This window comes from Bombus huntii, chromosome 1 (genome assembly GCF_024542735.1).
Source record: "Bombus huntii isolate Logan2020A chromosome 1, iyBomHunt1.1, whole genome shotgun sequence".
In the NCBI taxonomy this organism is placed as follows: Eukaryota; Metazoa; Arthropoda; class Insecta; order Hymenoptera; family Apidae; genus Bombus; species Bombus huntii.
The window spans coordinates 10007268-10031447 of NC_066238.1; the positions used below are offsets into that span (position 1 = coordinate 10007268).

The following is a 24180-nucleotide window of genomic DNA, read 5'->3' on the forward strand; positions in this document are numbered from 1 at the left end:
TAGCAATCGAGACATCCATTAGTCACGTGTGACGCGAACTAGGTTTCAAAATGGCGACACGAATTAAATTGCCACAATGGCTGCTTTGCGGCATTCAGTTCATTGGAAGTTTGCTACAGAGTACGACGATGATCTACCTTGGTTTGTGTTTTTTTTTAATTTCCATGGGTGTTTTAATCACCGACTCAAATATTATAACACAAACAAGTTTTCGAAATGAAAAGGTATATAATACACAGAACTTGAATATTTTTAACACTCGTTCATTTTTATCAAATGCTTTCACTTTACCTTCTGCGTATTCATTGGCAAAAATCATCTTTCGTAATACACGTCATTGACTATCGTTAACATACATCAGTTACAGTCATGAAATGATTCCAGTACTATCACACGCCAAGTAGCCTATCAAGAAATCAAATAATCACATTGTCAGATCTGTCAAATGTCGATCATATGAACGAAGTTTTAGATAACATATGCGTTGTGAGAATCGTCGGAACACCTGAGCACACGAGAGTAAAAGATGTAAGTTGAAATAGTATTAGTAACACAGGTTTGTAAAAACAAAGTTACTAATTATAATATTAAGAAATAATTGAATGAATGGAACAAGAGAATGAAAAAGCATGAATAAGAAGTACATATATACATAAGTAGTATATATGATGCAATTTTTAATAGGAAATTACTCTTATTGATAACAGGATGTATCTTCTTTCTTATAGTACATCAAGAAATCAATGAATGATCTTAATTGGACTGTTCAATCTGACAGCTTTGAAGATCAGACCCCAACTTTTGGACCTTTACGGTTTGAAAATATAGTTGCAAAATTAAATCCCAATGCAAAGAGGTATTTGGCATTAGCTTGCCATTATGACTCAAAGTATACTAGAGAAAGGAACTTTGAAGGTGCTACAGACAGTGCAGTACCATGTGCTCAAATGATTAACTTAGCTAAAGTTATGAAGGATTATTTAAAATCTATAAAAGACGTAAGTATACATTGGATGTAAGTACACATAATTTTTATTTGACTTTTTAAGATCTTTTTTGTGTTTTCAGAATGATATTAGTTTAATGCTTATATTTTTTGATGGTGAAGAGGCTTTTAAAGAGTGGGGTCCAAAAGATTCTATTTATGGTGCAAGGCATTTAGCTGATGTTTGGCACAACAATCATATCAATTATACCCAAGGAGAAAATGTCTCTGAATTAGATAAAATTGTGAGTATTAGTAAATACATACATCTTTATATAAATACTCATTACTTATTTTTCCTGTAGGATTTACTGGTTTTGTTAGATTTAATAGGAGCACCAGATCCAACATTTTACAATTACTTTAGTAACACAGAGAAATGGTACTCTTTATTAATGAGGACTGAAAGTAAATTAGCTTCCTTAAAGAAGTTTGAATCTTATTCTTATGGACAACCTACACAAACATACTTTCAACCATATTCTGTGGAAGCTTATATAGAGGATGATCATATTCCCTTCTTACGTCGAGGTAAATAATTTTTACATGTACATATATACATGTTATATGTTGCAGATAATTTCTATAACATGTGTATTTCAGATACTCCTATTCTTCATCTAATACCATATCCTTTCCCAAAGGTTTGGCATAAACAAAGTGATAATCGGAATAACATTGATTTAAAAACAACAGAAAATATCAATAAAATTCTAAGAGTTTTTGTAGCTTCATATTTACACATTAATATGTAACGAATTGGAAAATATTTATATCGCTAGAGAAAATTTTATTTTTATTATGACGATATTAAATAACGTTATATAAATATAATATAAAATGTTAGTTAACATATACGAAAATAACAATATTTTATAATAAATTTTAAACAGAAACAAATGAATGAAATTGTTTTAGAGTTAGTTTTCATAGATTTAATAATTTGTACTATAAATGAATTTTGTACTATACGCGACTTTTGTAGGATAAATTATTCTTAACGAATCAATGTAATTTGATGGTACTTAATGCGTCTACTTATGTACAAAACGTATATATTACATATACACGTGTAAATTATGGAACAGAAAGAAGAATATAAATTATTTTATCTTAAATAAAATATGTTCAAATTGGATAAGTGAAATGATTTTAATACAAATGCAAGTACACATAGACAGAATTACAATTGCAAATGTCATTTTAAATGTGAGTGCGATAAAATGGAAACAACAAATACATACATACACATGTATACATATATATCCATATATATATACTCACCGAGGAAGTGTTTCTACACGTGACTTCCGGATACATGTTAGGAATAAGAATTCAAACATGTCACTGCTAAAATAAAACTTTATTCTCAATCATTCCTGAAACTTTTAATGGTACAAATATTGCATGATTTGTTAAAATTTGTATAGTTTGTAATATATCTTTAAATATTATCATTTCGCATTAATATATATGAAAATATTAGTTCCTCTTTCCTTTGAAAAATGTAACTGGTTCTAAGATTTAACTTTACATTTTTTATTTTATAACTATCTGCGTAATGAATATCAAATTATAAGTTACCTTGTTAAATACTGCATTATTGTAGTTAAAATTTTGAGAAGTAGATTAGCATTGTAAAATATTTTCACGAGCGTAACGGTCAACAATTGAATAAAGTGAAAGTAGGTATTCCATGATGAGGTTTGGCAAGCCTGATCGAGGTCATTGTTCGTGCAGGCGCGCCCGACGAAGACTTTCGTTCCGAATCCGGTCGAACGCAGCCGATTTTAACCGAGTATGGTCGAACGTAACCGAAATATGTGATTGGTGGAAAGCCGACATTACGACGATAGACCCGAAAAAACGAGTAGCGGCTGACACATCGACCAGAGAGACTGGATTCAGTTATCGTCTTACCGTTCATTCGAGAATGTTTTGATTACGTAGAGGTTTACAACGAATAACGCTGACAAATGTTGAAGTTTATCAGAGGGAAGAGCCAACAAACAACAGTCGAACGACAGAAACTGCAAAAGGATCTTTTTGCTTTTCAAAAGGTGAGTCTTTTATAAACCTCATTTTTTAAACTTCGCGGTATTTTCCTTAATACATCGATCGAACGACGGCGGCGTTGGTACATATCAGTGGCGCGGAGACGATGAGCTGCGGAACGCACGGTGGTGAAGGCGGTGACCAGACGCCACAAATGTTTTAATTACGTGGAGGTCCTCGCGGTCTTAACCGAGCCTTTCGCGACGGTAGTGAAACGTCGTGACATTACACGTGAGGATTAACGGTTTTTAACGGACGTGTCGCGCACCGTTCGAGGAACAAACGCCGACAGATGTTGAAGTTTATCAAAGGCCAACAACCTACCGACAGAAACTGCAAGAGAAAGAAACTGCAAAAGGATCTTTTTGCGTTTCGAAAGGTGAGTCCCGATCCAAAGTTTCGCCCACATCCGACCCGGCGAAATGCGCCGACACTTTCTTACTTTCTTAGGCCTTACTTTTATCCGTTACTGAAAGAGATTATTGAAATACATTAGATTCACCTTTGCGACAAAACAATGTTACTATGTATAGGGTATTCAGGTTCGATCATATCGACGTGTTGGCGTTTTCAATGGAAAGCAGAGAATTTTGATGCATCGAGGAAAAGGTGTTTTGCACCGTTTTTTTATTCATAGTGGAGAGAAGTGAGAGTGAATGAGTGAACATTAGGTCAAACTCGTTTTCATTTACATTTAAAGAGTATGGTTTTTACATTGCTTCTTTTCATTCGCTTAATTTCAAAACTTTGAAAAGACATTGCGAATCGTTTAAGCGTTTTTCTTTCTTTTTCAATACGCTTTTTAACGTTTTAATCGAGAGAAAATAATGAGTTGACGAATTGAATTTGATAAACGACGTCAGGAAGGTTAATTTTATCAGTCATCTATCTTCTTAAAACAAACCGATCTTTTTCACATCTTATTTACACATTCATTATTTATAAGTCAACAGGTTTGCAATTGAAAGTTTATTCTGTTACCATGTCAGATAGTAATCTCCAGTTTCTTGATAGCACGATATTGATACGTTATGCGTTTTTCAGAACACAAGTTCCTTTTACGCGTAAACTACTTAATCGTTTTAAAGATAAATCTTGTCTTGAAGAAGAAAGGAAAAAAGAAAAGGTAAAAAGATGCTGAATATTACGACTCAAGAAGATTGATAAATATATGTGCCATGATATAAATCGTACATAATCGGAAGAAAAACCTTGTTCCGAATTTATACCCGATAAAGAGGAATCAAATGAATTCGACTTTAATTTCGGTTTATCGAGCGCACGCGTTTAACACGCGATAAAGCGCGCCAGGATTTGTCGTTTCTCATAGGTTATTGACGGTTACGAGTGATTGCTACACAATCAACTACCAATACCACCCTATGTATTAAACGAACAACTTATAAGTACGACATTTCAGAGCAAGCATTATAATTTACCTCAAAAGTTACTAAATAGATTTTGTATCCATATCATATTCAAATCATATTGTATAAATCATATTCCAAGATTTATCGTTTCTTATTTATTACTGGCGGTTAGGGCTGCTATATGTAACAAAACAGAGCTTCCATATTATTAAATAAACAGTTTGTTTGTTATTTCGAATCGAGCGTTATAATCGTGACACGACATAAAGCAAGCAATTAACTTTAAAATTCGACTAATTTCGTTTCTTTCTTCTTCGTTCTTCCCTTTAAGTATGTAATTATTGAATCGATTTTGTTGAAATAAAGAGCGCTTGTCGCTCTGTATTGATTTGAAAGAAGCATTGCGAAACGCGTTTGATCAGCAACACACCACCATTCGAAGGCTACCACCTTTGAAAGGCTGTTTCATGGAGGAATATTAAGATTTTAAAATTGTCTTCGTCCAAGAATATGATACAGCGTGATTTAAGAATGAACGGTACAGAATCAACAGGTCGATATCTGAACGTAATCGATACCGAAAGTCTAGAAGACGACGAGTGGCCGAGATACGATGCCTAGAGTCAGGATTATTGTGGTCATGTGTGCGGTGTGATGCGTTTCTTTAGCGGTTGTCTCGACTGACTGTCATCATCACTGGCCATCGGGTGCACTGTCGCGAAACCTTATCGCTGTTTAATTCTCGGCCTGCTGGATTCGAAGTTTGGCGATAATAGTCGCACGAATACAATCAGTTCGTGCCGGTTCCTATCGATGCTTCATGCAAGATGATTTTTATGCGATATTTTATTCGCTATCGAAAATTGTTACTCGTATCGTTTACCATTTGTTAGGAAAGACAATAAAGCGACTTTATGTTACGGTCAAATGTCGTTAATTATTAACTTGTTCGTCATTTAAGAATTTTTTAGCAGGTCGGCCTGTGGCTAACACACACACTTAAAAAATCCCATTTATTATAGGTAAGGTTATTGTTCCTTACCATTAATTTTAGCAAAGTATCATAAAGTTATATTCCAGAAAGTCTTTTTCGAATTCACATTCTCAATACCGAACTACGCTAGTGGTACTCAGTAATCCAGAATGCCAATTCTTCGACCTGGCAGAATTTTCCATTGTGTTGTCAAACTTCCATCCACCATTGGTCAGGTTCTTCGAAAACCCAACTTAACTCAGGTTAACGATAACTCAGGATTGGTCACCTTTAGGAATAAGTTTACAGCCAGTCAGTTATATTATTTCTCGTTCGTTATAATTTAACAGATCTTTAACAGGACGAAACAAAAAGTTAAAGGGAATAGTACTAGTCTCCAATATGATCCTTTGAATAGTTTTGTTAATCCGCACACACGTGTAAATACCAAAAAACTTGAAAAATCACAATGGATTACGCGCTGTATTAAACACCATTTAACCCTGTTGTTCTCGTCGCTTATCTTAATTCATTGTTCTAAGTATCAATTGTTATTCTTTTTTGTCAGATAATAAACATACATAAAAGAAAATTTCCAATAAAAATTAGACACAATTTGTCCATCGTATCCATGGTTAGAATCGAAATTGCGCATAGTCCTTGTTTCTTTCATTCCGCTTTTTATATGACGCAGGGTACGGTACGAATTCGAATTAGACAATAGGAACGTTCCGTCTATTCTAAACGCGTGTATTTACTACGTGTAGCTTACTTTCGTTCGGTCAGGAAATGAAATAGGAAATGTAGGTTAATCTGTCGGTTAAGCAATTACAGGTAGAAGTAGCGCGCTCTGCGCGGTAAGATGTACGAGTTGGAAAAAAAGTAGAAAGCCCTCGCGGCGTGGAGGGTGCCTGTTGCCTTAATTAAAGCAGTCGCATTTACGCAAACCCAGCGTTTACGGAGCAGTTTGGTCCGATCGAAACTCGAATAACATCTGATTATATTACATCACCGAATGATGCCATTTTATCGCTTAATCGGAAAAAGGCGTGGAACGACAAGATAACAAAATGGAATCACCTTGGAATCTTTAAAACTTGGCAAACGATCTTGAAGAAAGGAAGAAGCAATAGATTTTTCGTCAATTTTGTCTTAGATCTTTTAATATATATTTGGAAGTGGATTGATTTTACTAATCTCATCGAGGAGTTACTTCGAGGGACAAACAATCAACGTTTGGTTTTTAATATCGATTCTATCAATAATACCACGTATTCGTTGTAGAGAAGAGATACGAGGAAAGGATATTATCGGTTTTCTGTGCAAACAAATACGTGATAAGGTGCCTAGCCCTTTTTATGTTTACTTTAATATACGCAGACGAATGTGCCGTTAGTCTGACCTGACTAGGTTAGGTACAGACTGATATCCGTGGATTATTTCGAGAATTTTTTAATGTAGATTAGAACTAACTGATGAGTGATTAAATGAATATAGATGTGGTATTATTATCATCTAAAATTTAAATTCGCCAACGTTTATCATAAATGTATAATGTATAACAAATAGAGAAATATTTGTTGTTCTTCGGCAATATTTAATAAATGTTCCTGGTAAATTATTTAAATGATACATTACGTAAAAATGTGAATAATTTTCCTTTCAAAATATGTTCATTTGTTTGTTAAGTATGAAATATATCACGAATTCTGTAATGTTCCGAACATTCTAGAAAAATGCTTAACTATACTAACGTGAACTATTTCTGTTGAAGAAATGTCACATCGTATTATCGATCGAACAATAACTTTTAATGTTTCCAAGAATAAGATTAGATCGCTATAACACTATAACTGATCGAATGTTTCCTTTTCTCAAGAAGAATTGTAAATTTTCTAATTATAGATCTAACATTAACCTAGGCAGTGCATACATATTAACAAAAATCGACAAGAGCAGTAAATCTCTCAAAGCTTTATCAGCAGTCGATCTTTTATCTTTATACGTGTCGATAAAAACAAGCAATTTTTGATGTTGTAAATTTGTTCTTCTCTGTGTACATAAGCAAGAGCATCGTTTCATCCATGTTTAGTTAACGTAATTTCTATCGAGGTTGGGCTCATTGAGATTAGGCCAGATTAAACCTTACAAGGGAATCCTCTGTTGTGCTTGTGCCGGTTCGTTCTTACCCATCTTCTTACTTTAATTCTTTCGGTACGCTCTCCCGAAACTGAAAAACGGCGACACCCTTTCTCATGGAAATTACCTAGGTCAAGGTCTCGCTCCCTCTCTGTTATACCGACGGACACCCTTGTTTCGAATCGTGCCGTTGAAACGTGCCTCAAATCGATATCGAGGGTAGCCCTAAATCTCGAGGGTTGTACCGTAGCCGTATGATGCTAAAACTCTCCGAGCTATTTAAATTTTTAGGAACTTGTCAATTGTCTTGCAACGTTGTAATATAATATGTAAATTTATTTTATGTTCAATTTAGCGGCCGTATTTTTTCATCGAGGGAGCGTAAAGTGAAATAATGTATATCTTGATTACAATTTCCGAAGATCGACAGCTTGATTACGTTAGATTTATAATTACAAAACAGAAGCATCGAAGAATCACCGGTTCCAAGGTCTCCCGCTATTAACGCTGTTACGTTAATCCAAGATTCGATATTATTAATCATCAACTAAAATTGTATTTTTAGTTGAAAACCACGTGTATCGATAAGAAGGAACATAATTCTCATCTTACCGTGTTTGTTCTTCGGAAGTAACGAAAAATTACTGAAATCTCGTCCGATAAGATTCCCTTATCGAGAATAACAAAGACAGTTTAAAAGATTGTTTTCGAGTGATTCGCCCTCCGCGACAGGATGTACATTGTTACAATGTGTATTACAGAAATGTGTTTTAATTGCTGGTTGTAAAAGAGATTCTTTGTGATTGGGCGCGCGGAGCGGGAGGTAAGTACGCACGCACGAGCGATAAAATCACACGATTAACGGGGATTTGACGATATCTGACTCATCGATGAGTAATCGGTGCGCCTCTCGACCAAAAACTGATTCCACCGGCTACGAGTTATGTCGTGAAAGTCGGAAACAAGCGTCGAGCATAATTAGCGTTAGTCGCATTGAAAACGAGTCGCGGAATGGGCAGGACACGATCGTTAACCCGAGCACCGTTGTTTCCTTTAATTCACTTTGTCTCGTATTCTGTTTAATTGCTACGCCAGAGTCCGCGTTTCTTCTTTTTTTATTTTTCATTTTAACCGCTCGAGCGTCACAAATGGACCGATCCGTGAGCTACTCGCGTTGCTGGAGAAGTGGCTGGTAAGATTTTTGCCAGTTATCACGGCTATGACGATTTCTTTTCTTTTCTTTCTTGTTTGATACATTATACGAAATACAGAAACCTGTGTGTATAGCTTATACATCGTCAACTCTTTTCAATTTTATTCTTCTCTTCTTTTGCTATTACTTTTGTACAAGCGCGGTTCTATTGACTTTAAAAGTAATAAAAGCGGCTAATGCGGCTAGAAGACAGCCGAACTGAAAATGGAAGGTTAATAACTCTAGTTAAAACCTAGTCCTTGAGAAATTAATAACTAAATCATAGGATAAAACAGGTATTGGAAGTTGAATCTTGAACTGCTACTTCGTCTACTCTGTTCATAGAGGAACTTTTTATATTATAGTCCTAATTTGCAGTAAACATAGACAATTTTATACAATCGTCGATACGTTTTCTGCAGGTAATTGACAGGTTAATTCATTCTACGTCTTACATGCAAGCTACGAATAAATTGATACTTATCGAGAATCAAACTTTTGCCATGGAGCGTGCGCGTATCAGCGACAGTGCAGATAGCGTACACTATTTTTAGCGACTTTCTCGTATAAATAGTGTACCGATTACTGCTGACAGTGTACAATTATCATAAGGAATGGTCAGGCGAAATGACCATGCCAATTTATGAATCGAATTGACTGAAAACGTGAGTTACTCCGTTATGTGAGAAAATGGAAAGGTTTTGGAGAAGCTGTTCGGAGATTCGTATTTTTATTCTCGTCTGGTTTCAATGCTCGTTTCATCTTATAAATAGAGACAAAAGGAGATTTATAAGTTTTTCATGAAAAATTCTGAAAAATACGACGATGTGAAGCAAAAATTAATATTAAGACAAACATTTATGTAGTTTGAAACAAAGTAGTTCGATTTCATAAATTCATAATGGTTATACACTTGCTCTGTTACTTCGGCAAAACTGTTCCAACACATAACTGCGAGAATTATTCATCAATTATATGCAGGTAATTAAGGAGAATGTAAACAGTATAAATTACGCGAAGTGTTACCCATTCACTATCTAACTTATTATATAAAGAACGATGAATCGCGCCGGTTAATAACTAGCGGGATTCTACTCGAACGACTATCATTAAAGCAAAATATCATTAAATTCGGAAATGTTCGTTGAAAGAAACCTAATCCACTCGAGGTACTCGAGCACCGTACAATAACCTTACATTTGTCGTCTCATTCCCGTTAATAGTTGTAATAACTAAGACTAATAAAAATCTTTTCCTGTTCTTTGCAGACGGTGCAGCATGGGTTCCCAAACAAACCCACAGCCCTCGCATGGGATCCGAGTTTGCGGCTGATGATCATTGGCACGGCATCCGGCGCCATCAAGGTGTATCCTTTTTCGATTTCGTCGCTCCTTCGCTTTCGACCAGTTCATTTATTTTTGTTTTCTTCTTTTGCTTTTTCCTCTCGATATTTATAATCCGACCACAAGGCACCGTCTCGATGCTCGATAACGTTCCTATCTAGCGATAAATCGTCGAAAGCCACTTCGAGAGCCACTGGCCTAAGGGGAACGGGAACGTGATTGACGCCGGTTTCTTCTCATCTCTTTCTCCCCCCACCATGAATACTAATTTTAGATACAACGATACTCGATATTTTGCCATCACGTCAAAGCTGTTTCTCGATTCACGCCCCGGCTTTTACGGTCACGGATTTCATTCAGAAAACGCTCTGCTTTTTCTCTTTAGACAGCTATATCGAATCGTGTGACGATTCTTATGTTTCAGCGTTGTCGTTTCCGCGAGAAAATTGCATTTGTCGAGCGATAGATTGCTTTCCCCGATGCAAGGTTCTCCGGAGGGTCTCCTTGTTGGACGCGACGGAACTGAATTTGGAGTCATGTTTCCCGTGAGACTGGGAACGTAGGATGTGAAAGTATCGAAGTATCGCAGAGTCGCGCATATGAATATGAAATAGCGGAGGTGTTCTGACTTTGGTTACGTCTGGCGAAAGATTAAAGAGCGTGCAAGCGTCGAGCATGGTACTACGTTTCGTATTAGGTACGTTACGAATCGATCGCGAAATTTAGATAAATTTAGACGAAATAAGTGTGTGATTTATACGCAGGAATATGGATCGAAAATGTACCGATGGAAATGGAAAAATTAAAAATAATTATGCGTATGTATGTATGTTTCGGTAGAGATGGAGAAATAGTGCGGTCGAGAATGTGAGATCATTGGAAATAAGCGAAAAGAATTTACGTCGTATTGTATGTTAAAGTCTCAGCGGAAAGAACAAAATCGATGATGGTGTACGTTTGAAAGTTTGATCAGTTAAGTAGAGATTCGTTCGTATCATTTCCAGGAATCACAAATCTTCCGTTGCTCCGTCGGATCTTCGCCGTCGTTGCAGCAGCGCGTAAATCTCGACAGTGTAACCACTTGTTCCTCTTGATGTCTGGTTGATGTGTACCGCAAAGGCATTAAATCATTCCCGGAACACGTACTATGTTAACATGAAATTACGCATCTATCTTTCGAGATCGTTAAGAAACTCATTATCGAACGAACGTTTAGAAATTAGTCATTGTAGACCTGCTTTTGTTACCCGATTACCCACTTCGTGTTAGGTCAATCATCGATCCAAAAGGACTATAATCTGTCGAAGCTAGTCTAGATATGCCCGATATTTTTTACGATGTTTGTCAAAATAATATTATCTTTTCTGTATCCATCTGTAAAAATTTATTGTGCTTTGTCTTACGTTTCATTATTTTATATAATTAGATTAATTGTTCGACAATTAGGAGCAATTATAATATCAATGAGAAGTCGTTTCGAGACGGAAGGATGTCGAAGTCGATCCATTCGAAGAGTTAATTAAAACATTATTTTTGTATAATTGTTCTTTCGTCAATCGCTTGGTACACGCGTCGAGTACCGTCTGAAAAATGCTAATTACAAGCGCACAAAAGGATTGATTCCCAATGCGTCGCTGCGTACCGTACGACTGCATACCGGTTACTTTATTCGCGTCTCGATGTCAGATGTTCGAATGGCTACGTAATCGGTAGATGATCATTATCATTTCGCAAGACGTATGATAGACGTCTTTACCGTCTCGACGGAAATTCTATTTGCAATTGATATTAGAGAGGTACGCTAGTTGCTGCTAGTCGCTTGTAAAATCTTTAGAAATCTCGAATCTCTGTCTGTGCTATTTATTTTGGAATTGCTTATATGTACCTTCGATAACAGGCGTGTCTGATCAACGACGTAAGAGATGGCTGGCTTTAGGCGAAACTGTAGCAGAATCTGTGTCGGCGATTGAAGTAGAATTCGACGACGATATAAAAGGCCTGTATACAATTCGTGGATCGAGCACAATCGTTCCGTCAGCGAACGTTAAATCTGATATTTTCGAAACAAAACCACCTTCTGTTTCTTGGTAGGAACGGAGGTGGTCTACTGTTACTGTTAAACGGGGCTATCTAATTTTCTCTGTTTCCCTTGACTGACGTGCGATTACAGATTCGGTAGGCCAGGTGTGGAATTCTATGGACAACACACCATCGAAAGCGGAGAGAATGCTGTCACAAAGATTGTTGCTCTGCCCAACGAGGTAAGCACCGCTATTTATTTATTACTAACGTGTTATCAACGTATCGTTGCACGGATATCTTATGCAATACTATTTTCAGAAGTCAAGGAAAACTTGAATAATTTTTAATGACTTTACTTGTATATAAATTGATGCTGGTACCTACGCGTCTAAATATACTGTACATTGATGGTTTTTATGCATTCACGGGAAATTTGAAAACGCGTATAATATACAAAAATATACAAAACGTTCAAAATATGAATCTCACCGTAGTATGCAGTGAGCGAAACTACCGTTTCTCTCAACTATGTTTGTAAGGACATGAATTTGCATAAATATCCGCTGTCTAATAGCCACGATGATAAGATGGAAATAAATAGTTTTATGTTTCCGTTTTATTGGAAGAACTTTTTTATTCTAATTGTAGTTTGATAGCTTTAACGTTAACGAGTACCGTCAAACACGATAAACACGATTCTATAATGAACAATTCACACAATTTTATAGCTGAACAATTGCGTGAATTGACGCACGTGTAAACACAAATGTACTCGTGGTCATTCAACAGTGTGTTAAATTGTTGGTGGTTTATGATCTTGTAAACTTCGTGGTTTAACTACGTTAACGTTTGCGTGGGAATCGATTTCTAGATTTATTTCTATAGTTATCAATTGACGAGATTAGGACATATATTAAACGCTAAACGATAAATTAAATTAAATAGTAACGAACGAAACACTGTGGAAGCTCAGTTCGTGTAAACTTCACTGGATTAAAATATGCAATAGCGTATACTTTGAAACGAATGCCAGCTGACGTACCATCCTAGTTCGGATTTCTTAATGACCACGCTAATAGTTCTTAAACCTTCCAAAGGAGTTACGTTATCTCCTAACGAGAAATTCCAGAAATTTTTGTCTCTTCAAATCACTCTTGGAATTTCTGTTTTCTAATTACCCTTATAGCGTCTCCATTTCTAATGTTCCCTCTGACCATTACATAGCGTAATACGAGAGATCTAAGTATATGTAGAACGGAGTATAGAAATCTTGACGATAAGAAGAGCGTACTTTATCGCACTTTGAATCGCTTGAATATTGACGTTGCTATTTTTATAAGCTAAATGTTTGTTAGAAGTTCGATAAAAGGAAAAAGAAGAAAAAAAGAGAGAACGCCAAGGAAACGGTGCTTCGTGTCAGGTCTGCGCGCGATAGTAATATCTTCTGCGTACATTGTAATCAAAGGGACCAGACGGAGGTGTGAAGTTATGGTTGTTTTAAAAGTCACACGCGTTGCACCGGTAACGCGACACCGTGTTCGGCTTATACGGCCATCGTTACCGAGTTGCATAACTGTGTGCGACACGCGCAACGCGCTTTTGCACGCGTGTTCGAATAAATAATATACGAACACCATTGTCGCCCGTTCCATAAAGGTCGGGAACGTATTACCGTACGTACACGATGTTTTTCCTGTTTCCTTTCTTTTAAATACAAACCTCGCCGCCGGGAAAATTTCGTTATGAAATTCATCTGCAATTCAACCGATGATGCAATCGTAAAATTTCCAACACGATAATAATTATCAATTTTCCTTTTCTTTTTCATTTATTCTGCTACGTCCTTCGAGTCATCTTCGTCATTAGCTTATAGAAGGAAGAATAATTATATTTCTTCGGATATAATATGATACGTTAGAATACACAGTAATATGTGTATTCGTGAAAATTGAAGTAAAAATTCTGACAGCGAGCAGCGTCGAAGGGCGACGACAAAAGCATACGATACATGTACACATGAACGAATAGAACTCAGTAGGTATGTAATTAATTGCCTATACGAGGAAAAAACGAGCAGACTAATATGGAGAATCAGCATATACAGGGTGGTTGGTAACTGGTGGTACAAGCGGAAAGGGGGTGATTCTACGCGAAAAAAGAAGTCGAAAATATAGAATACAAATTTTTCGTTTGAGGCTTTGTTTTCGAGAAAATCGACTTTGAATTTTCGCCCGGTACGCGTGCACTTTATCGCGTCTCGTTATAGCGGATCTCACTGTAGATCGTTGTCTCGATGGAAAAATTAAAAAAAAAAATTTTAAAATATTTTTATTCTATATTTTTGACTTCTTTTTTCGCGTAGAATCACCCCCTTTCCGCTTGTACCGCCAGTTACCAACCACCCTATATATACATGAATAACGATGAGTCGATTCACGTTCATTTGCCTTTGCCGGTAAATTGTTTTGTAATAAGTTGTGTATAAAACATATGATACGAAGCAATGCACAGAATAGGCGTGGCATGATCGAGCACCGAGTTGCTTACATTGCTCGTTACGAGTCATAAAATCTCGTTATCGCGATCATTTTTCAAGCGAATCCTAAAACCGATAAGATAGCGCCTGTACGATTGCTTCGTCGTAGCTAGATATCGGATGGGATCTTGGGCTTCTCTTTTTTCTCCTCTCGTATTTTGTTGCTTTAAATCGTTCTGTTGATCGAAACGATCAGATTATCACGAATCAATAATCGGGATTCATCAAATTCGAATTATGGGTCAATTTGAAATTGAAAAGTTCACGAAACGCGAAAAGACGCGATTTCAGCAAATGCAAGGTATAACCCACGTCGTGCTTTTGCTGGTATAATGATCGAGTACGGGATCTCAATTATTCAACTGCACACGTTAATAACACGCGGAAAGAGCGACGTTCTGCTCGAGAAAAACACGTTGGAAGTACCGTAGACACGCGTGAAAGTGCGAGGCGCGAGGTAAACCTTCTTAACCTTGCGTTTTCCTCGAGTTTTCACTTCGCCTATTACAAAGAAGGCATCGTCTTTGTGACCGGGGGGGAAAAAAAAAGGACACGGGATCTGTTCCGTGAGAAACGATGAGGTCATGAAAACTATCTACAATACGTTATTTTATTTATCTGTATTATGATACGAAGCTATTACGAAGTCACGAGTTTTACATTCGAGTATGGAGATGACAAAGCAAATACGAGACACCAATACAATTGCGAATTAGTATTCGTTTTCATTCATTAAAATAGATAGAATTATGTGTAGTATTAATCTTTACGATTAGTTGAAGAATAAGCGCGCGATAAAAATGATTGATTACTACAAATGTAACAGGGCCGCGTGGTTTCTCTCTGCGACGACAACTCTCTTCATTTATGGGAGATCAACGAAAGTTCGGTCGTGGAGACCAAGTCGCTATCGTTGGAGGGCAAATTGAAGAAAATTTCGGCAATGTGTCTCGAATCAAGCGGCGAACATCTTCTTCTTGGAACGGAGGGCGGGAACATCTATCTTCTCAACTTGAAAACATTCGTAATGCCTGACAATATCATTTACCAGGATGTCGTGATGCAAAAGTAAGAGTAATTCTTGCGTTTTTATATGCATTTTGAAACTCGCATGCTGGATGCCTGTAGCAACTGACTTGATTCTTCTTTAGCGTTATGCATTTTTCGATATATCTTTTACTTTGTTCTTTTTGGTACAAATCTTATACTTCAGTCGTTGGTAGTTTCAGTATGAACATAAATTACGCGAAACGTACGATTTGAAATATTATCGTTAACGACTAGTCGTAAATTCGTGAGATACGAGCGATCCTAACAAGTTGAGCCAGAATTTGCGAAACAATGAGTTTTAGCGCAAAATCATGCGAACCTCGATTTTCTTTTTGTATTTTTTTTTTTTTTCAATTAACTTTCATTATGGAACGGAGCGTTTGATTGTCGATTGCGAGGCAGTTGGCATTGAAATGGCTAGATTCATGTACCCGTAACGTATCGATGTTATGACAGCGTGCCAGACGATTACAAGAAGAATCCAGGAGCGGTCGAGGCGATAGCGGAACAACCAGGTCACCCAGACAATATTCTGATAGGTTACAATCGTGGTTTAATGGTTTTGTGGAACAAAGCGACTCCGGGAGCCCAACAGGTGAGCCTTCGTATTATTATTCCATATCTTTCTTTATACACATGCTATGTATACAAGACTATAGTGTGGCAGATGTAATGACACGCTTATAAAACAGTTCCAACACACTCGCTTATTACATTTGTGGGGCAATGCTTAATCCATCGGTACATAGAGGTGCATTCAGCTCAAGTACCACGCAAAAGAGAATAATTTTAATCAATTGTCTCATTTAATAAATGCTTCATTCCTGTTGCGATCGTCGAATTTTTATATTTCAATCTTGCTCTCATTTTCACAAACAAAATGTATTTCTAACGTTTCAGAATATGTGACATGAGATTAAAACGAAAGAAATGCGTACCGACAAGAATTTTTGCATATTTCGTTTAAACTTGAGTATTTTGCAACGTTAAAATGTACAATTGGATTGAAAATGACCGAACCGAAAGCAACAGGATTAAAAAGTGTTAATGAATCGCATATCTAAGTAATTGAAAGAAACTCTATGTAGAATAACGATTCGTGAAACGTTTCAGTTTAAAATGAAATAATATGCACCGATGGGTTAAGCGCGTATTGTGAGATGGTACCGCTCGTTCTGATTGTTGTTTGTGTCTTTGGTGGTTTTGGCGAACGTGTACGTGCAGCTGATGGGTTTGTTTTCGCGTGCGCAGACATTCGTCTCCACGCAACAGCTGGAATCTGTCCACTGGGTCTCCGAGACCCGTTTTGTTTCCTCCCACAACGATGGATCCTATGCATTTTGGAGTCCAGGCAGCGACAGCATGTTGGAATCGAGTACACCCTATGGACCATTTCCCTGTAAAGCTGTCACTAAAATTCTCGTCTATCCAACCGCAGAGTGAGTACAGGATTTTCCCACAACATCGATAATTATCTTTTTTGTAATTGGATTGATAATGAGTCTTTGTAAAACATTTCGCAGACTCGGAGAACTCGTTTTATTTTCGGGTGGAATGCAACGTGCAAGTTACGGCGATCGTCACACCATTACCGTTATGGCGAAGGGGAAACATGTTGTTTTTGACTTCACGTCAAAGGTGATCGACTTCTTCACTGTGTTTCCTAAACAAGAGGATGGGAAAGATGCATCTGATAGTCCAGAAGCGCTTATAGTATTGGCCGAAGAAGAGATAGTAGCCATTGATTTGAATAATCCTGAATGGAAGATGATGGCATTACCGTATTTAGTATCTCTCCATGCAAGTGCGGTAGGTATCATTCCCGCAATTTGTAATATAACATTTTATAAGTATACGTTCCTTCTCGTTATGTCTGTGATTGTCCTTATTTGCAGGTCACTTGTTCGCAACACGTTCCGAATGTTCCTGAGGAATTATGGGAGAACATTATCGCAGCTGGGAAAGCGCAAACGGAACATCTATACTCGGATAAACCATGGCCTATAGATGGTGGAATTATTCTCTGTCAGAAATCGGAAAATGATAAATTAAAAAGCAGAGAATTATTACTTACCGGCCACGAGGATGGAACCGTGAGATTTTGGAATGCGTCTGACGTTGCTTTAACACCTCTCTACAAGTACAATTCATCCATTCTGTTTACTGGCGAACATCTGGATGTTCTTGAACAACCACCGGAGGATGACGAGGACGAGTGGCCACCATTTAGAAAAGTTGGAACCTTTGATCCGTACTCCGATGATCCCAGACTTGCTGTGAAAAAAGTTTTGCTTTGTCCGCTGTCATCGACATTAGTGGTTGCCGGCACGGCTGGCCACATAATTACAACCACCATATCATCCGAACCTGTAAACAAGGAAATCAAAGCCATCACGATGAACATCGTAAACGATCGCGATGGATTTGTTTGGAAAGGCCATGATCGTCTTCCGGCGAGGACAACTAGTATATCTTTCGCAGTCGGTTTTCAACCACAAAGTCTTCTTCAATTATACCCGCCAGCTGCGGTTACAGCATTGGCTATGCATAGCGAGTGGGGATTACTTGCTGCAGGCACGGCTCATGGTTTAGCTGTTTTCGATTATACAAGAGCGAAAGCTGTCAACGTGAAGTGTACACTTAATCCAAATGGTATTTTTACATATTTTTTATTAGTCGAATGTCTGTAAATCGTATATTTGTAAAGACAGTAAATTAGTTTTCGATTTGTTATGTCATTCTAGATCTTTCTGGAGCAGGCGATACACCAATTTCTAGAAGAAAGTCGTTTAAGAAATCATTGAGGGAATCTTTTAGGAGATTACGAAAAGGAAGATCACAGCGTCGAACAAATGCCACTAGTCCAACTAGGAATACAACATCAGAAAAGAAGAAAGAAACGTGAGTATTTTTTAAGCTTGTTAAAATGTAACTAATGTTAATATGTTAAACAATGATTGGTTTTTAATTTTCGAAGGTCCAGTGTTGCTTCTTCTCCGAGTGGTGACCTTTCGCCGGTAGAATTGAAGCCCGTGGAGAGACAAGTGGAAGCAAGGCCTGTAGATGATGCACTGGGGTCAATGGTTCGATGTTTATATTTTGCTAGAAGTTACATTATAAGCAGTAAGTGTTCCTAATACATTTTTATCGAGTATAAATTATGAATATTCTATTAACATTTTTTTTTTTTTTATTATAGTGCAAAACACGACGCCTACGCTTTGGGCGGGTACCAATAACGGTACAGTTTATGTTTTCACGTTAGCAATTCCTGCTGGTGTTAGAAGAACAGAAGAGGATGTAAATTGTACATTAGGCAAAGAGATTCAGTTAAAGCACAGAGCACCTGTAATTGCAATTACAATTCTCGATGGGTCTAGCGTACCGTTGCCAGAACCATTCGAAGCTGAGAAAGGCGTAAGTCCTGGTCCTGATATGGCTTCTCCACACAGAGTTGTAATTGCTAGCGAAGAACAATTCAAAATCTTCAATCTTCCATCCTTGAAACCATATTGTAAATACAAACTTACTGCAAACGAGGGTTCACGAGTTAGAAAAACGGGTTTTGCAAAATTCACATGCCCAATCGAACCTGCAGGAACTCACGAAGAAACCTGTTTATTGTGTTTGAGTAATCTTGGTGATTGTTTAGTGCTCAGTGTTCCCGAATTAAGAAGACAGCTTAATGCCGCTGTTATTAAGAAGGAAGACATTAAGTAAGTATATCTCTTTTGCATCTGTGTCTATCTGTGTATATCATATGAGTGTATCTGTGAGAATATTGCTTTGTTTTTCTAGTGGAATTTCTTCGTTGACGTTCACAAAAGCTGGCGAAGCCCTATATTTATATTCAAGTTCGGAACTGCAGCGAATTTCATTGTCTGCTAGTAAAGTGACAAAAGCGCACTGTGCATTAAATTTACCACCAAATGCTAGATCATTTCCGGAAACTAACAACGAAGAAACCCAAGAACAAGGTGTGGTCGAAGGTACAGCAGAAACGGAAGGTGATACAACGCAAGGAAGTCAACCAGATGCGGTACAAAGAATGATTATGGAGAATGGTGTGGTGGGTTCTAGTGAGTATACCACGAACACCTACATAAGTTTTTTTAATTTGTATTTAACATATATCGGGTAATCATTAAGTTACATGTTGTCATAAGATGTTTAAACGTGCTACTACTAAATATGCGTAATCGCTTGGCATATCTCAAGTAACTCGTGTATTTATCTAAATGTTGCTTTGCTATAATTACTTGTGATTTATTAAACGAGCTAGCTGCTAAATTGTACTTTATGCTGATTAACATCATCAAGGAACGCTGTCTCCTAACCCTTTAGTACCTATTCTTGAATACATCTATTTTAGCCGGTGGTGAAGAATCTCCGAAAGAATCGTCTTTGCAACCCGCAGCAAGTACCAATGATGTGAACGGAGAGGACGATCGTCAAGACTTAAGTTCTATTGGAGATATAACGATCGATAGCGTGAAAGACCATTTGCTGTAAGTGGACGTGTTTGTATGTTATGCCTAGCTTTTTATTGTTTTATTTCACATGCTTCTTTTGCTTACCTGTTTACAATTAATTTTATGATAATAAAAATGATAAAGGACAAGAGCAAAAATTTCAAGGAAAGATGATCTTAATTTGACAAGCTGACTTTAATAATATGTTTATTTTGCTGTGCTAATCGTTGTGTCTCTTACACTTGCCACTTGTTTGGCAGTAACAGTTCACTTTTCAGAAATGCAACGTCTTCCGAAGAACTTCATAGTCGTCTTGCAGGACTTAAAATGGAAGTGACTTCACGAACTTCAGAAATTTCCACTCAAAATCAATCCCTAGTTGTAAAAACAACAACCGTTGTTTCGCAAACAACCAACAATACTACCGCTAATGGAGAGATCGAAACAAGTCAGACAAATGAAACACAACAAATGAATAGTGAGTGAAATCATTGCTGATTCAAATTAGTGTGAATTATAAATTATTCAAGTGACCAATAATACATTATATTAAACTGATTTTTAACAATTCATCGAATTCTTCTTAAATACATTTTTTAAACGAATATTTTTTAGGTCACCCCATGTTATAGTATTTGAAGACTGTATACAATCATATTCTTAATAATTTCATATACTACGTAATTCATCGATCGCTTAACATTTTGTGTTTGTCTTTCATCGCTTTGTAATTTTTTATTTTTTATTCTTCTGATATTTTTTGTATTCTTTTGTTATTGTTTCGTTTTGTGCTATTTGTTCTTGCGCAGGCACTACGGTAGAAAGAGAGATACGCAGCGGTACTGAGACTACAACGACACACGCTACCATCACTCTACCTCCAAACGTCGAGGTCAGCAAACGGCACTGAATGTATTGCGATAATTGGTGTCGGTCCTTACCTCGATATTAAGCCTATATTTTGTGACAAAATGATAGAATGCCATTAAATTTTTGGAGTTTCTCAAAAGTAGTGCAATATATAAGAATTCTATAAACGTCCGCATAGAAGATATGTTGTCCTTACTAATATAAACAAAAGATAATACTCGCTAATGATATTACTATTTTCTTAGGAATTTTAATTCAGTTTTCATAAACATTAGGTGTGTCAGATGATAAGGCATGCTCATTTTTTCAGTAATATATAACCATTCGTTCCTTCTCTGGAAATCCTAGAATTGCTCTAGATTGTGATTACAATATTCTTCCCAGTTTGATTCGTCTGAAGTAACCACTCATTTTATATTAATAAGGAAGAGATATTTTATATCTTTATTAGGAATATGCAATTATTTTGCCATGAAATTATATAATTAACGCTTAGCATATCGCCCGCTCCTAATCTACTAACATGATTTACGTAGCTCAGTTTGTTTAAGAATTGGATAATCGATTTATCAATCTTCAAATTGTGGGTATATTTTATAACATACGCTGCTTAATTTATTGATGTATTAACAATCTTTTTTGCGTAGTTATAAGGCTTTGTTTAACTGGATACATGATAGTTTTTGCAGAATATCATTCAGATAAATGCGTAACATCATTATTTTTAATATTGCAGATTAGTGCAGCTGACTTGGCAAACTTGGAGATAACAACAACTACAGTGACTACCGAAAAGTCGAAAGCTCCATTGGCAAGGCCTGAAGAAGTCGGTTCTTAGGAATATTCCAAATTGTCCTGTACTCTACTCCCTGATTTTATGCTCTGTACACAGAGCCACACAATAATTAGATTTTTTGTTACTTAATGGACTCACGTGTACACAGCGGCGATAGGTAGAATTTATATATCGTAGATTTTTTAAAAAATCTAGATTTATATGCGGCATTAGCATTAGCTATAAATGATAAACAAGTGAACTTCGAGTATTGTAGCGACGAACCAATCGAGATATATTAACTGCCAAGATTGTCGATATATTTTACATTTTAACTGAACATTCTCATTGCATTTCTTTTAATAGTCAATTTCGTGATTGAGCAAAATTTTCGATGGTTTAGTAGAACTAGGCCTAGGTAATTTTAATAAAATGCATTTTATTTACATACAAGCGTAACAAATCCTCAAAGAAAAATTAAAATGTTTCATGTTGTTTCATCTGTAGATCAATCTATTAAAATATAATTTTAAAAAATTTTCTAATGCAGCATTAAGAAAAAAATTGAGGAAAATTTATACGATCCGTTTCATGGTGTGTAGCTGAACATAATTAAAAAATTATAGCTTGTACAAAGAAGCAAGATACATCACAAATTGTGAACATGGCAGCCATATTGTAACGCAACGAATATGTTGCGTCACGTCATATTTCTAAATAATAAAAGTAAAAAGTGAAAAGGCGACTTAAATCATCTATATAGTATTTCGAATATTATATAGGCGTCTTGTGACAAAGGATCAAAAAAAGAAAAATATGTAAGTATGTTGAATTGATGCGCCTAACAAAATAAAGAAATAGCTACTTAAGTAGAATTACGTTATAAGAAAAGTTACAGAGATTAAGTGAGGGACACTATCAATGGCCATGACGTAAAAGAGGAGAGCCGTTACGAATATATTTTTTATTGATACTTGTTAATCGTTAAGTTTCCTTTTTCTTTGATGGAAACGATCATGGTACAATCGAACTATTTCTATCGAGCAGCATTGAAACTCGCTGAATTCAATTCCGATATTATACGAACAAAACAGATGTAATTGTGTTTTAACATTACACGTATGTATGTCCCATCTTTCTAGATAAACAAGCTATTTGTTAATTATTTTTGGTGGAGGACAATTGCTACATATTACTTTTTACGCGAATACATCGTAAAATGCTACAAATGTACTATTATTATCGTTATATAGTGATGTACTACGTAGCTTGATTTGTGTTTGCGACAGTACGGATCGTATTTAAGATACCACGATTTTGGATCTCAATAAAATTTCGAAACACAACTCCGTTTCCCGGGGCAATTTCATATTTATCTTTTATAATACCATAACTAACGATTTTTTACAAAAATGAAAACTACTAAAAATTTTAATATATTTTTACCGAATGTGACAGACTGATGCATAAAAGATACATATTCGTTTCTTCTTTTACATTTAATTAATCAACCATTAACTATTTAATCGATCGACTATTCACGTGATTTCGAATAAAAAGTTTTTCATCCTTTATCGTTCCTCTAGACTACATGTGTGTTAAAAATGATAACAATTTACTGTTCGTTGATGCAATTAATGCGAGGCCTTTGTAGATAGATTTTAATCTTCCTCTAATGTCATAATTTCTCTTACCACCTTTTTTATTTCTTTTATTCAACCGCTTTGCGAAATGTATGTTTCTTGTACGCGGTTATTACAAATAAATGTTATACAAGGTGTTCCAAACATCGACTATGCACAGTTTTTTTTTATTGAAAATGAAATCCTTAATCCATAACCATAGATCTAAACATTTAAAAAGGATATTAATTAGAATAAATTTGTTGTTTATCGAATCCACTTGAATTTTATTATTCAAGATCTAATATAGTATTCTGTGCTGTTGGTGCACCTTGTACCGTTAATTTTATTACAATTGTAAACTACATTAACAAGGTAAAGTTAATGAGCTAAGTAAGATACAAAATGTATGAAAACGGACGTGCTTCTGCTATTGTAAAATTATTTGTTTTTTACCTTGATAAAATATTACGTATTGCATATGGTGAATTGTTAAAACTGCTCCCAAACATTTCATACTTTTTTCCTTTATAAAATATGTAAAGTCAACAAATGACCTTAACAGTCGATGTTGAAATATATATATATATATTTATATATTATATATATATATATATATGTAAGTTTAGTATATATTTAAATTCCACAGGTAAATAAGTTTTATAGGTTTTCTGGCATTTCAGAAGCGAAACATATACAAAAAATTGCTTCTGGAAAAATTGAGGAAAATATATGTATTTCGATTACTTATAAATAAGCTTTTTCGACATGTCTTT

The 24180-nt window shown here is 36.1% G+C and overlaps 2 protein-coding genes across 6 annotated transcripts; both read left to right on the top strand.

Moving 5' to 3' along the window:
* Positions 1 to 31: 31 nt before the first annotated feature.
* LOC126870057 (glutaminyl-peptide cyclotransferase) lies at positions 32 to 2363 on the top strand. The gene is made up of 6 exons (XM_050627518.1): positions 32 to 224; positions 385 to 528; positions 729 to 998; positions 1069 to 1230; positions 1291 to 1516; positions 1589 to 2363. The coding sequence occupies exons 1-6, from the start codon at positions 51 to 53 to the stop codon at positions 1738 to 1740; spliced, it is 1128 nt and encodes a 375-aa protein (XP_050483475.1). The 5' UTR covers positions 32 to 50; the 3' UTR covers positions 1741 to 2363.
* Positions 2364 to 2878: 515 nt separating this feature from the next.
* LOC126867770 (lethal(2) giant larvae protein homolog 1) lies at positions 2879 to 23884 on the top strand. Of its 5 annotated transcripts, none has more exons than XM_050622876.1 (16): positions 2879 to 3045; positions 9983 to 10080; positions 12228 to 12318; positions 15442 to 15683; positions 16122 to 16260; positions 16890 to 17104; positions 17189 to 17474; positions 17561 to 18317; positions 18410 to 18566; positions 18649 to 18788; positions 18865 to 19381; positions 19464 to 19744; positions 20038 to 20173; positions 20398 to 20615; positions 20947 to 21029; positions 21744 to 23884. In XM_050622876.1, exons 1-16 carry the CDS (start codon positions 2962 to 2964, stop codon positions 21843 to 21845), a joined length of 3546 nt encoding a protein of 1181 aa, XP_050478833.1. In that variant the 5' UTR covers positions 2879 to 2961; the 3' UTR covers positions 21846 to 23884. The 5 variants fall into 5 exon arrangements, with proteins under 5 accessions (XP_050478833.1, XP_050478748.1, XP_050478918.1 ...); XM_050622791.1 differs by having other exon boundaries at positions 2880 to 3045; positions 18643 to 18788; XM_050622961.1 differs by having other exon boundaries at positions 2880 to 3045; positions 16917 to 17104; positions 18643 to 18788.
* Positions 23885 to 24180: the final 296 nt, after the last annotated feature.

Excerpts from the sequence above, each read along its gene's own strand:
- LOC126867770 (XM_050622699.1), top strand. The coding sequence starts at position 3,333 with ATGTTGAAGTTTATCAAAGGCCAACAACCTACCGACAGAAACTGCAAG. Across the intron at positions 17,105-17,188 it reads CTCGTCTATCCAACCGCAGA|ACTCGGAGAACTCGTTTTAT; the intron begins GTGAGTACAGGA and ends AACATTTCGCAG. Across the intron at positions 19,382-19,463 it reads ATTAAGAAGGAAGACATTAA|TGGAATTTCTTCGTTGACGT; the intron begins GTAAGTATATCT and ends TTGTTTTTCTAG.
- LOC126870057 (XM_050627518.1), top strand. The coding sequence starts at position 51 with ATGGCGACACGAATTAAATTGCCACAATGGCTGCTTTGCGGCATTCAG. Across the intron at positions 529-728 it reads AGCACACGAGAGTAAAAGAT|TACATCAAGAAATCAATGAA; the intron begins GTAAGTTGAAAT and ends TCTTTCTTATAG. Across the intron at positions 999-1,068 it reads ATTTAAAATCTATAAAAGAC|AATGATATTAGTTTAATGCT; the intron begins GTAAGTATACAT and ends TTGTGTTTTCAG.